General features: G+C 43.0%; 1 protein-coding gene and 1 pseudogene across 1 annotated transcript; one reads left to right on the forward strand and one right to left on the reverse strand.

Annotated features, from left to right (window-relative positions):
- The first annotated feature begins 202 nt into the window (after positions 1–202).
- Positions 203–3,036, forward strand: PROP1 (PROP paired-like homeobox 1). Its single transcript, XM_081502201.1, has 3 exons — positions 203–311; positions 1,488–1,720; positions 2,698–3,036. The coding sequence occupies exons 1-3, from the start codon at positions 203–205 to the stop codon at positions 3,034–3,036; spliced, it is 681 nt and encodes a 226-aa protein (XP_081358327.1).
- A 5,984-nt stretch (positions 3,037–9,020) lies between these two features.
- On the reverse strand, positions 9,021–10,384 carry LOC145510572 (elongation factor 1-alpha 1 pseudogene; annotated as a pseudogene).
- Positions 10,385–17,695: the final 7,311 nt, after the last annotated feature.

Here is a 17,695-nt window from a genome sequence, read left to right on the forward strand (position 1 = left end):
AGGAGAGAGGGAGAAAGACAGAGATATCTATCTATATCTGTATTTATATTTACCCAGGGAGAGAGATTCAGAGAGAGGTATAAATAGAGAGAGAACAATCAAGATACCAGGCATAGAGGGGAACAGAAACTTAGAAAGACTGATCCAGAATCAGAGACTCAGGGACACGGAACTGGACTGTCTTTGGTCTCTTTTGTGAGCCATGGATGCCGAAGGGAGAAGTGAGCAGGGTAAGCAAATGAAGGAGCAAGTTTGCAGCAGCCTGTGGCCTGAGGGCTACCCAGCCGCTGGGACTGTGACCTCCTCAGTGGGTGAGTGAATCTCTTGGGTGGTGTTCCTGAGGAAGCAGCCGGTGTGTGGGCTCCATGGGGCAACTGTTCGCCATGAGGAAGTTGAAGAGGAGAAATAGAAAACCAGAATCCTAGAATGTTAAAAATAAGGGAACCTTAGAAGGCATGAGGTGGTACAACTTGTATGCTATACAGAGTCAGGTCACTGAGGCCCTGCCTGACCGATGAGGAGGGGGCAGAGGCAGAGCTGGAATCTGTCTCCTCACTCCTGACCTCAGAGTTCACTGACTGCATAGCCTTCTCTGAGGAAGAGAGCTGGAGGGACCAGAGCTTTGGATCTGAGTAGAGTAGGGGGCCGAGGTGGACATTGAGCACCAGGTGGGGACCACCTCCTGGGCCCCATGGGGATGGGATCTTCACTCCAGACATCTTTTTTCACTGTGTGCCTTCCAGGTGTTTCCTTTTGCTCCTGTTCTCTCTTCCCTGACTGGCTCTCAGACTAATTAGTGTGGGGGCTTAGTAAGCCTGTAGGGAGAAGAGGCAAGCCTTTCCCACGAGCTCAGGTTCCTGCAGCCTGGTGGCCGGGCCAGGACTCGGAGAGGGGAGAAGATGAAATGCGTGCATGCGGAGGGTGTGTCTGAGCAGAAGAGGGAGGGATGGTTCATCTTCCCAAGTGAAGGCTATAGGACGGGAACAACATAAAGTTTTAAGTTGCATGTGAGCCACGAGAGCAGGGAGCAAGTAATAGGGGTCTTAGAGACCTGGGCAATTTGTTAGGGTGTCAGAGTGAACATAAGGTACATAGGGTAAGATCCAGGAAGGTGGTATGTATGCTCAGAGAGGTGGAAGGCTGTGGAGGGGCATGCCTTACGTGGGGACACATCAGGGGGAATGTAATAGGGAGTGGGCATATGGTGCAGAAGTGAGGCAGAAAGAGCGTGAATGCCCAGGACAAATGAGTCTGAGGTGTGGACCTCATCTGGAGATGGCAGCCTGAGTTAGGGGACTCAGAAGCAAAGTGGAGCCGAGGCTGAGCTAGATTCAGCTGGTTCTGAAAGCTGAAGAATTTTTGGTTGGGGCAGAGTGTATGAGCAACACACTGGGCCCCAGTAGACTCTGGGGATTCCAGCATATGTGGTCTGGGATGGATGAATGGGTCTTTGCGGCAGCAACCTCTCCCTCCCCTCTCCTCCTCAGACATGAACACTCGGCTCTACCGGAACCTCTCTGGTGTAAGAGTGGGGAGACCAAAGCTTTCCCCGCAAGGAGGACAGAGGGGTCGGCCACACTCCCGGCGCCGTCACCGCACCACCTTCAGTCCAGTGCAGTTGGAACAGCTGGAGTCAGCTTTTGGGAGGAACCAGTACCCTGACATTTGGGCCCGAGAAAGTCTCGCTCAGGACACAGGCCTCAGTGAGGCCAGAATCCAGGTGATGGCCCAGAATTCCGTGCCTTCACCCCCCAGAAAGAAATGCAGATTCAGTGCTTGGGAACTACTGGGGCATAAATTCTCAGGGCATTATAACTCTAACCTAAACCTTCACCAGAACAGAGTCTTGTCCAACAGTCAAGACTCTGTACCAGTAACGTCACTTGAGTTTAACCCTGGCATTTACCTAACCTAACTTGAATTCCAACGTCGACCCCTAGTATCGACCCCCAACCTTAATAGTGATCTGAACAGTAGAATTTCAATCCTAACTATTCCTACACGTATGTAACCTTGTCTCTAACCATGGCCTTGAAACTCGATCAACCTGATACTCCCTTATTTCTAACCATATCTTGTGTGTGTGTGTGTGTTAGTTGCTCAGCTGTGTCTGACTCTTTGCAACCCCATGGACTGTAGCCCGTCCATGGAATTATCCAGGCAAGAATACTGGAGTGGGTTGCCATTTCCTTCTCCAGGGGATCTTCTTGACCCAGAGCTCAAACCCAGGTCTTCTGCAATGCAGGCAGATCCTTTACCATCTGAGCCACCAGGGAAACCATATTTTAGAAATCTCAAACTTAGAATAAACAATACCCTAAAGCCAACCTGGTCTATGAATTACAATTAAACTCATCCATAGTCTTAAACTCTAATAACCCTAGAGGAAGTTTCCCATTCTCTGGGGAAGGGAAATGTCATTTTGTCATGTTTGTCTCTTTCCTGTTGGAAGTTGACATTTCTTACTCACCCAGAATTGAAGCAGGGCAAATTTAGACATGGACTGGAGGAATGGTGTGGTCTCACTTTGTCACTAGGCCTGGCTCAGTTATGCCTTTTGCAAGAGCTTTGCCTCCTCTGGGGATGTGGGGGAATTTTATGCCCCGTACCTTCAGTCTTCAAGGAGAGAGGGTGCATGTGATAACGCCACCTATTTGAGAGAGAGGCTCTGATGTGGCTCTTCTTCCTCCTCTTCAGGTCTGGTTCCAGAACCGCAGAGCTAAGCAGAGGAAGCAAGAGCGGTCACTGCTCCAGCCACTGGCCCACCTGTCTTCTGCCACCTTCTCTGGTTTCTTGCCTGAGCCCCCTTCTTGTCCCTACTCCTACCCAACACCACCTCCCCCAATGACCTGCTTCCCTCACCCCTACAACCACGCCCTTCCATCTCAGCCTTCCACAGGTAGTTCCTTTGCTCGACCCTACCAGTCTGAAGACTGGTACCCCAACTTGCACTCAACCCCTGCTGGTCATCTGCCCTGCCCTCCACCCCCACCCATGCTTCCCCTCAGCCTTGAGCCACCAAAGTCCTGGAACTAAGGTTAAACAAGTACTGATAAGGTAATTTCCCAGTCTGTGACCCTCACAAAACAGAGAAAACTGGGTGATTTCCTTTCCTTCTAAGGGTGGAGTAAAAATATGGTGAGGGGCAGCACAGAGATTGGGAATGTAGAAATGGGAGATTATGATGAAGTCTCACTGAGGTGACTGAGTAAATTTAAGGAGGTGAAACTACTGGAAGATGTAGGTAAAAAACCCCAGTGTAGGTGACTGGTGGAAGGGTGGAACTGAGGGAAGCGATGGTTGCTGCTGATGAATGGAAATGGTTGTAGGGTTTAGAACTTTGTGGGTTTCACTCATTGAGATCACAGTTGAGAACCTTTGTCCCTGTTGTTTCTAGCTGATTTCAGTAAGGCATTTGATGTATAAGTCTACTTATACATCCCTTCCCCATCACCACCACCCAAATCTGTCATTAACTTTTGTTCATTCTATTCCAAAAATCCTGGAGAAGGGAAGGGCAACCCACTTCAGTATTCTTGCCTGGAGAAACCCATTGATAGAGGAGCCTGGTGGGCTACAGTCCATGGGGTTGCAAAGAGTCAGACATGACTGAAGGGACTTAGCACGCACGCATTCTTAAAATAGCTCTTGAATTTATTCCTCTCCTTTCTATCCCAGCAAGCACTTTGCTTTTACTGGTCCACATTTTCTAATTAATCCTCCTTCTTGGTTCCCTTAGGTCCAGTCTTTCCCACTTCCAATAGGCCTTGCACATCTGATAATACAAAAATAGCTCTCCAGTGTGTTATAAACAATAAATAAATGATAACTAATATAACACATACCTGTAAGAATCTTCAACATTACTTTCAGTCAACTGCATGTGGTTTTGTTTTTGAGCAAAGGCTCAAAACTGACAGTGAATATTTACAGCAAAGTAAGGTTTTATCGCAGGGCTCCAAACAAGGGAATAGGAGGCAAGTCAGATCCACTCCAACTTGGTCTTTGAGTTGGGGGTGTTTTTAAAGAAGAACAAATAAGTTAAGATTAATCATCATCTTGTGACATTTCTGTGACATCTCTTAATCATAGCTGTGGAAATAAGAATATCTCTAGTTTATGATTTTCTAGTCAGGTGGTCCATGCCTGGGGCATCTGTGAGCTTATCCTCCTCTGGAGAAACAAACCTGAGTTTGTGTGTTAATAGTAATACCTATAGCAGCAATTTTAGTACAACCCACTCCAGTACTTTTGCCTGGAAAACCCCATGGACGGAGGAGCCTGGTAGGCTGCGGTCCATGGGGTCGCTAAGAGTCGGACACGACTGAGCGACTTCACTTTCACTTTTCACTTTCACTTTTCACTTTCATGCATTGGAGAAGGAAATGGCAACCCACTCCAGTGTTCTTGCCTGGAGAATCCCAGGGACAGCGGAGCCTGGTGGCCTGCCGTCTATGGGGTCACACAGAGTCGGACACGACTGAAGCGACTTAGCAGCAGCAGCAACAATGTTATAGACAACAGCAATTTTAGTTGCCTGATTGTGATTGATTAGTGTTCGGTTGACACAGGACTGAGGTCAGAATAAAAGTGAATAAAGTTTTGAATAGAGAGATTAATCACAAACTCACAAAAAGGAACTCCGTTTTAGAGAGGCTCAGTTTCAGTTTCTGATAGAGAAGGAACAATTTGATTAAGGGCAAATTTTCCATTAGCAAACCATGAGTCTTGAGGCTCATAAGAGGTCACTCCCAGCGAAGTGCCTTAGTCTGAGCTCTCCCAACAGAAACATAGTGTGGTCTAGTGGATGATGTCATTTATATACCTTATTGCTTATAAGGTACTTATTTTACTCATAATTTACTTAAATGTAGGCCTACCTCACTTATTGGTAGGCCCATAGAAGAATTCTAAGTAAACAAGCCTCTAGGGATTTTGTTTATAGTTTCTTATGTGTATTGATATTACATAAAAAATGTCAAAACCTCTGTGATGTACAATTCCATTTCCATGTAATTATCCCCTTGGGCCAGGCTGCCTTCCAGAAAGATAATACTGGCTTGCATGCCTCTCAAAATATCAGTATCAGTATAAAAAATGATTGACATTGATCATTTTGGAAAATTTGTTACCTGAGAGTGATGTTTCCTTGCTGGTTATTTTTTTCAGTTTTCATTAATCAATTGCTAGTGAAAGTTGAAGATAGTTTCATGTTTACTGACAATTTACTTTTTTTTCTCTTCTGCATTGCTTCTCTGAGTTATTTGTATATTTGTATATTAATCTAGTCATCTTTTATTAGTGTTTCAGGAACCACAGGTGAGAGATCTCCCCTTATTTTTCCTGGCTTCACCCATATTTTCCTGATTATTTGGATCAAAATATTATGCCTTGAATCATCTTAAATTTATTTTAGTTTGTGCAGTAAATAGTCATCTAATTTCCCCTCAATCAGCTAACTGGTTTTTCCAAAATAATTTATTTAACAGTCTAACACTGGTTTGTAAAAACATTTTTCCACATACTAAGTTCTCATATGGGACAGTTGTAGACTCCTAATTCTTTCCCACCGATTAGCTTCTCTATTCTGGTATTAGTTACATAGAGTCTTAATTATCAAACATTGCAAGGATTATTGATATCTCTAAAATGTTAAATTTTCTTATTCAAATACAAGGTGAATCTTGTCATTTTTTTTCCAGCCTCTTCTTATGTCCCTCAGAAAACTTCTGGGTATTTTTCCATAAAACAAATCTTTTTATTTACTTATTTATTTTTAATTGGAGGATAATTGCTTTAAAATGTTGTGTTGGGCTCTGCCAGACATCAACATGAATCAGCCATAGGTACGCATATGTTCCTTCCCTCTTAAACCTCCCTCCCACCTCCTACCCCACCACACTCCTCTAGTTTGTCACAGACACCAGATTGATCTCCCTGTGTTATATAGCAACTTCACTATCTATTTTACATATGGTAATTTATATATTTCAAAGCTAGTCTCTCAATTTGTCCCACCCTTTTCCCCATCTGTGTCCATAAGTCTGTTCTCTATGTCTGAGTCTCTATTCTTGCCCTGCAAATAGTTTCATCAGTACCATTTCTCTGGATTGCATATACCATAAAATAAATCTTAATAGGAGTTTTATAAATTACAAAAGTTAAGTATGCTCTTTGTAACAGTCAACTCAAAAGATTTATGTATATATAAGACATATATATTATATATATGAATATATATTACCTTAAATATATATTTATGTCTATTAACTGGATTAATCACAAAACCTCATGTTAAACAAACTCAACTCAACATGAGATAAACAACATTAGTAGTGTGTATCTGTCCACAACTTAATTTACTCATAGAAAAATATATAGATACACACACACTAATTTTTTCCTTTTTAAAAATAAGAATGAGATCCTACCATACTTGGATATAGATATAAAAACATCTTTCAAGCGGATCACATAGATTATACTGTTTTCATTCCATTAACTGGCAGTTTTATGAGCCACTTAACCATTCACCTGTCATTTGAGACTCACAGTTGATTTGATACTTTGTTTTGTTTTACCACCACAAATGTCACTGCAGTTGTCTCATTAAAAGATAATTCTCAGAAAAAGGTAAAATCATGACTCTCATAGATATGAAAATTCTATTTAACTCATTGTTAATAAGGCAAAGAATGATAAAGATGTCAAAGCCAATTCATAGGACAAAGAACAAACATATTTATAGATAAGAAATAGTGAAATCAATGTGTAAATGGAGGCAAAATTGTATCCTGTTGAAGAGGGAAGTCAATTGACCCTCTAGGGGATGGGATTTATGCACATGTCGATAAGACAACATTCAAAAAACTAAGATCATGGCACCTGGTCCCATTACTTCATGGAAAATAGATGGGAAAACAATGGAAACAGTGACAGACTTTATTTCCTTGGACTCCAAAATCACTGCAGATGGTGACTGCAGCCATGAAATTAAAAGATGCTTGCTCCTTGGAAGAAGAACTATGACAACATACCAAAAAGCAGAGACCTTACTTTACTGACAAAGGTCCATCTAGTCAAAGCTATGGTTTTTCCAGTAGTCATGTATAGAAGTGAGAGTTGGACTATAAAGAAAGCTGAGTGCCGAAGAATTGATGCTTTTGAAATGTGGTGTTGGAGAAGACTCTTGAGAGTCCCTTGGAGATCCAACCAGTCCATCCTAAAGGAAATCAGTCCTGAATATTCATTGGAAGGACTGATGCTGAAGCTGAAACTCCAATACTTTGGCCACTTGATGCAAAGAACTGACTCATTGGAAAAGACCTTGATGCTGGGAAAGATTGAAGGCAGGAGGAGATGGGGCCGACAGGAGATGAGATAGTTGGATGGCATCACTGACTTGATGGACACGAGTTTGAGCAAGTTCCAGGAATTGATGATGGACAGGGAAGCCTGGAGAGCTGCAGTCCATAGGGTCAGAGTTAGACACGACTGAGCAACTGAACTGAACTGAACTGAAGGTTTTAAAATCTATTCTTGGTTCTCTACTCCAGAGTTGGTTCTCTCGGTAGCTTTCCAGGATCATACAAGCATTGGCATGTACCTGGGGTCCCCCTCACCTTTCGCCTCCTGCTGGTTGTGAAATGAAATATTTTTGTGAAATAGAATATTTTCTGCTATACCAATAAACAAGCCATGCCACAGCCATTAGGGATTCCAGCCTTTCAAATGTAAATTTCTGAGCCCAGGTGAAACAATACCAGCTATCTGGCAGCCATCAGCCAGGGCTGAGGACCTGGGGTAGGGTGTGAGAAAGCACAAGAGGCAGCCAACTGCCACATCCACTACCCCTTATGGGAAATGAGGAATTAAGGATGAGAACAATCAAAAAGCAGGATTTGGTTCCAAATAGCTGAGATACATATGAAAGAAATGATTTCAGTAAGCCTGGACACTTGCATCTTTCCATACATTGTTCAGTCACTTAGTTGTGTCCAACTCTTTGCGACTGCAGCACGCTAGGCTTCCCTGTCCTTCTCCATCTCCCGGAGCTTACTCAAACTCATGTCCATTGAATTGGTGATGCTATCCAAACATCTCATTTATCTTCTTGCTTTCAATCTTTCCCAGCATCAGGGTCTTTCCTAATGAGTCGGCTCTTCGCATCACGTGGCCAAAGTATTGGCGCTTCAGCTTCAGCATCAGAGTGCTAAATCCCTTAACACGAGAGATCTGGTTTTGTTACTGAGTCCAAGTTTGCTCTGCTCGCCCCAGGATAGACCAATAAATCCACGGGATGAGGTGTTGAGATAAAGAAGACACTTTATTCTGGGAACTGGTTGACCGAGAAGATGGCAGACTAGTGGCTCAAAATAAGGCTCAAAAAACCCATCTTGTTGGGGCCTGGATGCCAGGTTCTTTTATGGATCAGAGATAGGGGAGTTGAGGAAATAAAGTAAAAAGACCATTTAGTTCTTGCAAGTATCTTCTAGAGCTGCAAGCCTCAGGCAGGGGGATGTGTTAGTTTCACTTCCTTCACTGGTGGGCTGAGTTGAACAGGCATGCTCAGTCACGTCTGACTCTTTGAGACCCCATGGATTGCAGCCTGCCAGGCTCCTCTGTCCATGGGATTTTCCAGGCAAGAATACTGGAGAGGGTTGCCATTTCCTTCTCCAGGGGATCTTCCCAACCCAGAGACTGAACCCACATCTCCTGTGTCTCCTGCGTTGGTAGGTGGATTTTTTTTTCTCATTAAACTTTTTTTTTAATGGGTCTCAAATTCTGTGACAGATTTTTGGTCAAGTTGTTTTCTTTAGAAAGTACTGATTTTAAAAACTAACAACTTAAACTGCCACACACAAAACATACTGTCCACAAAACATTATCCTTTCCTTCTGAAGGAAGGTGCATTGTTATAATTAACCAGTCTTTTACTATTAAACTGAAATAGCCAAACAGTTCTGAGACTGTTCTTCCACATTGATTAAGACTGGGGTGGCAGGTATTGGGGATAATACTCATTTAACCATCTGAGATTTCTGGGAAGACTTGGTGACTTTGCCAGCTCCAGCTGCCTTCTTGTCCACTGCTTTGATGACACCCACAGCGACCATCTCTCACATCACACACAGCAAAAAAGCCCGGGAGAGGATAGTTAGAGAAGCTCTTGACACACATGGGCTTGCCAGGAACCATATCAACGATGGCAGCAACACCAGATTTCAAGAATTTAGGGCCATCTTCAGGTTTTTCCCAGGATGATGGTCAATCTTCTCCTTCAGCTCAGCAAACTTGCAAGCAATGTGAGCTGTGTGACAATCCAGCACAGGTGCATATCCAGCACTGATTTGGCCTGGATGGTTCAAAATGATCATCTGAGCTGTGAAGCCAGCTGCTTCCATTAGTGGGTCCTTTTTGCTGTCACCAGCCACATTGTCACAACGAACATCTTTGACACACATGTTCTTGACATTGAAGCTCACATTGTCCCCAGGAAGGGCTTCTCTCAATGCTTCATGGTGCATTTCTACAGACTTCGCTTCAGTTTTTACACTGACTGAAGCATAGGTGACCACCATGCCAGGTTTGGGAACACCAGTCTCCACTCGACCCACAGGGACAGTACCAATACCACCAACTTTATAGACATCCTGGAGGGGCAAACGCAAGGGTTTGTCAGTTGGGTGATTTGGTGGCGGGATGCAATCCAGAGCTTCAAGCCAGGTGGTTCCACTGGCATTGCTGTCCTTATGGGTGAATTTCCATCCCTTGAACCATGGCATGTTAGCACTTGGCTCCAGCATGTTATCACCATTCCAGCCAGAAATTGGCACAAATGTTACTGTGTCAGAGTTGTAGCCAATTTTCTTAATGTAGGTGCTGACTTCCTTAACAATTTCCTCATATCTCTTCTGGCTGTAGGGTGGCTCCATGGAATCCATTTTGTTAACTCCAACAATTAGTTGTTTCACACCCAGAGTATAAGCCAGAAGGGCACTCTCATGGGTCTGCCCATTCTTGGAGATACTGGCTTCAAATTCACCAACACCAGCAGAAACAGGAGAGCACAGTCAGCCTGGGATGTGCCTATAATCATGTTTTTGATGAAGTCTCTGTGTCCTGGGGCATCAAAGATGGTAACATGGTACTTGCTGGTCTCAAATTTCCACAGGGAGGTTATCAGTGGTGATCCCACACTCACGTCCAGCTTTTAGTTTCTCCAAGACCCAGGCATACTTGAAGAACCCTTGCCCATCTCGGCAGCCTCCTTCTCAAACGTTTCAATTGTTCTCTTGTCAATCAGATGGCCAGTCTTGGTAGACTTCCCTGAATCTACGTGCCCAATGACAATGATGTTGATGTGGGTCTTTTCCTTCCCCATTTTCTCTTAGGTTTAATCGTGGTTTTCACAACACCTGTGTCCTGGCGGCAAACCCATTGCGAAAAAGCAAGTTTTCTGCTCTTCACTCCTGTCTTCCCTCGGCCTCTCAGCCTCCCGCCCGCTGCCCCACCCACTAACCCACTACAAGGGAGAGAAGAGGAGCCAGGGAAGGAAGGCAGAGGGTGTTTCTGCATCACTGACCCCCTCCGCCATCAGCCTCCCTGAGTACAGAGACTGAACTGAGGGGCTGAGGCTGGTTAGGTTAACAAGGCATCTCAGTGTCCCTGCTGGTCTTAGAAAGCCCAGGAGGCAAGACAAGGCAGACCTCAACTCTTCGCATTCCTCTGTCCTTCCTTCTTGGGAAGCCTGGAATCTTCCTGGCAGAAGATTGCAATCTTTGCCCCAGTTAGGGTTAAAAAAAATAGAAAAGAAAAGGAACAAAAATGGTTTTTCAAGCAGCGATGTCCCCTCCCTCATCCCCATCAACCAAAGGGGAAAAGTAGCCAGGTGAGGGTAAAGACGTCACGACTTTGTCTTTTCATTGGGAAATCTAAATTCCTGGCTTTTCAGGAAGATTCATTCCTAACAGGCTTCAAGTCTGAGTTCAGAAAGCCAAATGACCTGAGCCTGAAATGGGCTTCCCAGTTGGCGCTAGTGATAAAAAAAAAAAACCCGCCTGTCAATGCAGGAGACATAAGAGACTTGGGTTCTGTCCCTGGGTGGGGAAGATACCCTGGAGGAGAACATGGTAACCCACTCCAGTACTCTTGCCTGGAGAATCCCATGGACAGAGGAGCCTGGCAAGATATAGTCAATAGGGTTGCAAAGAGCTGGACATGACTAAAGCCACTTAGCGCACAGCAGAGAGGCAGAGGGTAGGAGCTCTGGGGTAGCAAAGCAGAGTTCAGGGCTCCTGGTGATGAAACCAATTTGGGTGCTCCAGTTCACTACTGAAGACTGATGGGCTGGACCATGGAGCTCATGGGATGCTCTAGGAGGGCTGGGAAGTGCAGTCCCAAAGAGCCTTTTGGTCCGGACTGGGAACATGTTGGGTGAGCACGGCGATGCAATAAAGCAACCAGGTCTAAGAAAGCAGAGGAGTTAAAAGCGTTCAGCTTACGTGAGAAATTATCCAGGTCGGCTGGACCCTGCAGGGGGTCCCCCTCCCAGACACCTGGGGACTTGAGTCCTGGGCCACTTCTAGCTCTACCAGCCTCAGCTCTCTGGGAGAGCTCAAGCAATGTGTTTCTAAGTGCTCCAGACACTTCTTGGTCCCAAGATTTAGCTTGGCTGTCTGCACAATGCAAACGATACCAGATGCTTTCAGATTGCAGGGCCAGGTCTCCAGGTTCTGAGCTTGCAGACTTAAGGGTCTTGAGAGGACTCCTTCTCCACACATCTTCAGTTTTTCCTCCACACCTGGGGGTTCTGGCTCCCAAGACTGGGAAGAGAACATGTGAACACCCCGTCCACTGCCTGCCTGACGTCTCTTATTGTTTTTGTTTAGTCTGGTGTCTCTTGTTCAGTCACTCGGTCATGTCTGACTCTTTGCCGCCCCATGGACTGAAGCATGCCAGACTTCCCTGGCCTTCACCATCTCCCGGAGTTTGTTCAAACGTGTCTATTGAGTCAGTGATGCCATCCAACTATCTCATCCTCTGTCATCCCCTTCTCCTTCTGCCTTTAGTCTTTCCCAGTCTTTCCCAGCATCAAGGTCTTTTCCAGTGAGCCAGCTCTCATCAGATGGGCAAAGTATTAGAGCTTCAGCTTCAGCATCAGTCCTTCCAATGAATATTCAGGATTGATTTCCTTTAGGATTGACTGGTTTGATCTCCTTGCAGTCCAAGGGACTCTCAAGAGCCTTCTCCAGCACCACAGTTTGAAGGCATCAATTCTTTGGCACTCAGCCTTTTTTATTGTCCAGCTCTCACATCTGTACATGACTACTGGAAAAACCATAGCTTTGACTAAACGGACATTTGTCAGCAAAGTATGTCTTTGATTTTTAATACACTGTCTCAGTTTGTCATTGCTTTTCTTCCAAGGAGCAAGCGTCTTTCAATTTCATAGCTAAAATTGTTGCAGGGAGGAAGCCAGTTCTGACTCTATGTTGGAAACTGTTCCTTTAACTTGCTTTTCATTGCTCTTGTTATTATAATCATACTCAGTGGCTTGTCTGGAGGATTCTGCCTCTCTGCTTGACTGTAAACTAAAATGCCTTTGTTCAGCTCATGGAGAGATAGTTTGTCCCTGCTTACCTGTGAACAGGAGAGATTAACACACCCCTTTCAAAGGCTGGCCATTCTTTTGAGATGTTTTGGAAGACTGAAGACCCTTTCACTTTACTTCCCCATTGCCTCTTCCTCTCTATTCTGCCTTTTGACTTTAGTTCCTCATTGCTTCTTTCTCTCTGGCATAAAAGAACCTGGCATCCAGACCTCAATAAGATGGTTATTTTGAGGCACTAACCTGCCATCTTCTCAGTCTGCTAGCTTCCTGATTAAAGTCGTTTTCCTTGCCTCAACACCTCGTCTCTTGGATTCATTGCCCTGTCTTGCTGTAAGTAGAGTGAGCCTGGAGTCAGTAACACAGTCACCATCCACAGTGATTTTGGAGCCCAAGAAAATAAAGTCTGTCACTGTTGCCATTCTTTCCCCATCTATTTGTGTTGAAATGATGGGACTGGATGCCATGATCTTCGTTTTCTGAATGTTGAGTTTCAAGCCAGCTTTTTCACTCTCCTCTTTCATCTTTGTCAAGAGTTTCTTTAGTTTCTCTTTGCTTTCTGCCGTAAGAGTGGTGTCATCTGCATATCGGAGGTTATTGACATTTCTCCCAGCAATCTTGATTCCAGTTTGTGCTGTCTCTACCTAGACCCTATTCTCTCCTGTATGAGAGACTTCTCTGGTTCACTCAAGTTCCCAGACTGCACATCTAGGTGCAGTCTCCACCACCCATCAGTGCAAACAGTGTCCTCTTTGGTTCAACGTCTCCCTCTTTTGGCTCAGCTGCACTTCAGAGGATAACATCTAGGAATAGGTCTTGCAGACCCAGGAAGCAAGATCAGTGCCATTTGGGCAGGGAATCATGGTACAGGGGATCTAAGGATGAAATCTAAGGGAGAAGGAGCCAGGGCTCAAGGTGGCAAGCACCACGGACTCCAAGAGCTTCTCACCTGGTGGAGACAGGAGCAGTTGGATGAGGACCAAAGAGGGCCCTCAAGGCATTGGGTCCAGAGTAGGGGTCCCAGTGCCGGGCTCTAAGACTGTACTGGGTAGATTTTCCCCACAGGGGATCTTCCTAGCCAAATCCTGCCGCTATTTGTCAGGTTTTTTTTTTTTTTTTCAAATTCTCCTGTAATTAAAATGCTCACTCTTTTCTACACTAGAGACAAAAGCTGAACCCAAAGTCCCAGTAACAAGAGCAGCTCCAAGACTCTATCTCTTTTGAATTTTGTCAGTTAGCCTCAGGATTTTCCAAATTCCTTCTTCAGAAATTGTCACTGGCCAAAATCTTGGCCTTCTCTGCCCACCAAAACTGAATGAAAAAATACAGAGACAAAGTTTTGAGGAAACAGAAAGGTGGCTTTAATTCTCAACTGGCAGAGAGGGGAACACAGTAGGCTCTTGCCTCAAGAACTGTGGCCCATGACCCCCGCCTTCGTGAGGAGTCTAAGGGCTTATATAAGGCAAGGGTTTGCAGTCAGGAGTCTGTGATGGGGAACAAAGGTGACAGGATCTTGATTTCTTCCTCTTGCATTGTTTCAAAGACAGTCATAAACTGGCGTCAGTAACCAAGTAATTGAGTGTCGCGATTTGGTGGCTCTGAGGCTTCTTTTCTGATATGTAACTATAAGGCGAAGGGTGTTGTAAAGGTAAACACCAGATAGGGGATGTATTTAGCATAGAGTCAAAGGGAAAAATGTGAATTGTAGGTCCTGCAGAGTTAAGGGGCAGAAAAGCAAGCTTAGTTACAGACATTCAGAGTTGTAGGTAAGTAAAAAACTAGGAATGCTCAGGCCTGCTCTGCTAAGTCGCTTCAGTCGTGTCCGACTCTGTGCGACCCCATAGACGGCAGCCCACCAGGCCCCGCTGTCCCTGGGATTCTCCAGGCAAGAATACTGGAGTGGCTTGCCATTTCCTTCTCCAGTGCATGAAAGGGAAAAGTGAAAGTGAAGTCACTCAGTCGTGTCTGACTCTTTGTGACCCCATGGACTGTAGCCTGCCAGGCTCCTCTGGCCGTGGAATTTTTCAGGCAAGAATACTGGAGTGGGTTGCCACTTCCTTCTCTAGGTGATCTTCCAAACCCAGGCACTGAACTCGCATCTTCCACATTTCCTGTATTGGCAAGCAGAGTCTATTACTGCACCACCTGGGAAGCCCAGCATATAGATGGGCTTTGCTTTTTATACACTCAGCTACCTCATGTCTCTTTATTGAATCATTTATTCCATTCGCACTTAAAGTAATTACTGATATGTATGTACTTACCAAAATTTTATTACTCATTTTCCAGTTTTTATAGTTCTTCTAAAATCATTCAGGATAATAAATGTCATTTGAGAAAAATTATCTTTAATTAACCCATGTTGTACCACAAAATTAATCAATCCAAGTCTTTCTTCTCCAAGGGTGGGAAAAACTCTGTGAAAGTAGGAAAATGCACAAATAAAAATGGAAAAGTAGGGAAATGGACAAAAGAAAATGAACAAAAAATCAGCAGATAGAGGGGGAAACTTAAAATAGTGAGTATACAAATTGTCTAAAGTGTTCAAATCAAAGAAATGGAAATTTTAAGAAATTAATACAAACAGCAAGTTCAACACCCAGAATCTGATCAAACAATAGGGATTCCTTGTTTTAAGGTTTTGAGTCATTCTTCAAGGATGCTTCTTCAGATCCAGAACAATTTCCTTTTTATAACTGCCACCTGAAAGAATCTTTTCAGAGCGCTCTTTATATCTTTATTCCTTAGACTGTAGATGAAGGGGTTCAGCATGGGCGTGACCACAGTGTACATCACTGAGGCTGTTGCACTTGAGTATGAGCTGTGGGTACCAGTAGAACTAAGGTACACTCCTAGGCTTGAACAATAATATAGGAAGACAACCGAGAGGTGCGATACACAGGTAGAAAATGCTTTATATTTCCCCTGAGGTGATGAGATTCTATGTATGGAGAACACTATCTTAGAGTAAGAGTAAAGAATACCAGCCAGGGGGCCACCACCCAACAGCACTGATGTGAAATACATAAAAACATCATTAAGAAAAGTGTCACAACAGGCAAGTAGTACAACCTGTTTGATTTCACAGAAAAAGTGGGGGATTTCCAAATCTGTACAGAAGGACAGCTGTAAGACCAGTAAGCTTTCTAACAAGGAAAACAGGTCACTAATGACCCAGCACACCAGCCCCAGCAGTCCACAGAGTCGGGGGGTCATGATGACTGTGTAGTGCAGGGGATGGCAGATGGCCAGGAAGCGGTCATAGGCCATCACAGTCAAAAGAAAATCATCCAATGGGGCTTATTCCAGGGATGCAAGCATGTTTCAATATCTGTGACTCAATCAATGTGATAAATTACATTAATAAAGTGAAGATTAAAAATCATATGTTCATATCAATTGTGCAGAAAGAGCATTTGACAAAATTCAACATCCCTTTATTATAAAAACTCTTAACAAATTGGGTAAAGAAAGAACAAGCCTCAACATAATACAGGCCATACATTATAATCCCACAGCTAATGCCATATTCAAGGAAGAAAAACAGAAAGCTTTTCTTTTATGATGATCAAGAACAAGAAAAGCAAGGGTGTCTACTCTCACCACTTTAAAAATTCATGATAAGAACTGTTTATCTTTTCTAGTTTCATTGAAAAATAATTGACATACATCACTGAATAAGTTTAAAGTGCACAACATGAACATTTAGTTTACATGTATTGTGAACTGGGATTTCCCTTGTGGTTCAGTAGTAAAAAATCCACCTGCCAATAACTTCTCGTATCTGGAAGTTTGTGTCTTTGACAGCCTTTCATTTTCCCCAGCCTCAACTCTCTACTTCTGATAACCAAAAGTCTATTTTCTTTTCCTATGTTTTTTTCAATTTTTAAAATTTCCATGTATGGGTGATATCATACAGTATTTGTCTTCTCTGTTTGAATTCTTTCACTTAGCATAATAAATTTATGGTCCATCCAGGCTGCCATAAATCATCAAATTTCTTAGTTTTTTATGACTAAGTGTTATTCCATTGTATACATGTATCTCAAACTCTTTATCCATTCATCCATCCATGGACACTCAGGTTGTTTTCCATGTCTTGGCTGTTGTGAATGTTGCTATGGACATAAGGGTACAGATATATTTTAAGAGATTGCTTTTGTTTCCTTAGATATTTTCCCAGAATTAGAGCTGCTGGATCATATATTATTTCTATTTTTAATATTTTGTGGGTCCTCCATACTGTTTCCCATAGTATCATGCTTGTTAGAATTTACAGTCTCACTAAAGGTGCACAAGTGTTCCCTTTAATCCACGCACAAGCTAACATTTTTAAACTATACTTTCCTGAAGATGACCATTCAAAAAAATGTGAGGTGCTATATCTGAGTTCTAATTTCCCTAATGACTAGTGATGTTGAACATTTTTTCATGTACTTGTTGGAGTTTCATGTATCTTCCTTGGAAAAATGTCTAATCAAGTCCTTTGCCCATTTTAAAATTGAGTTTTGTTTTGTTAAAACACAGAATCTTTTGTTTTTGACATCATTTAGTAGGCAAAAAACAAAGAAAGAGTACTTTTGTTTACAGTTTCTTATTAAGAACAGATTTAAAAATCCAACAAAACAAAAATCAACAGAGAAAACCAAATTCTAATATTGTATCAGTTTACTTTTGATATTAAACCTTATGATTATCAACATTTTAAAACTAAGTATACTTTAATGTTAGCCAATTTGAAAAATCATACATTTTCCCCCAAGATTTCCTTTCCAAATTCCTCTACAATTTTGTCCTGGTTTTCCTTTTTCCCATTCTCAAATAACCAGTTTTAATTCATGACAAAATTTTGTCCTATTTTTCCATCAAAAATGTATCTCCATTCCTCATAACTTTTAAAAATTAAATTTATTTATTCATTTTAAAATGAAACAAAGATGAATATTTTTAATGATAAAAGGTATGATTCACAAAGAAGATAGACATCATAAACCATTAGACACCTAACAACAAAGAAACAGATAAATAAAGCAAAAATTAGAAGAAATGCGAGGGAAAAGAAAAACATATATAATCATAGTGAGA

Source organism: Giraffa tippelskirchi, chromosome 6 (assembly GCF_054371585.1).
Source record: "Giraffa tippelskirchi isolate mGirTip1 chromosome 6, T2T-mGirTip1v1.2.pri, whole genome shotgun sequence".
Taxonomy (NCBI): Eukaryota; Metazoa; Chordata; class Mammalia; order Artiodactyla; family Giraffidae; genus Giraffa; species Giraffa tippelskirchi.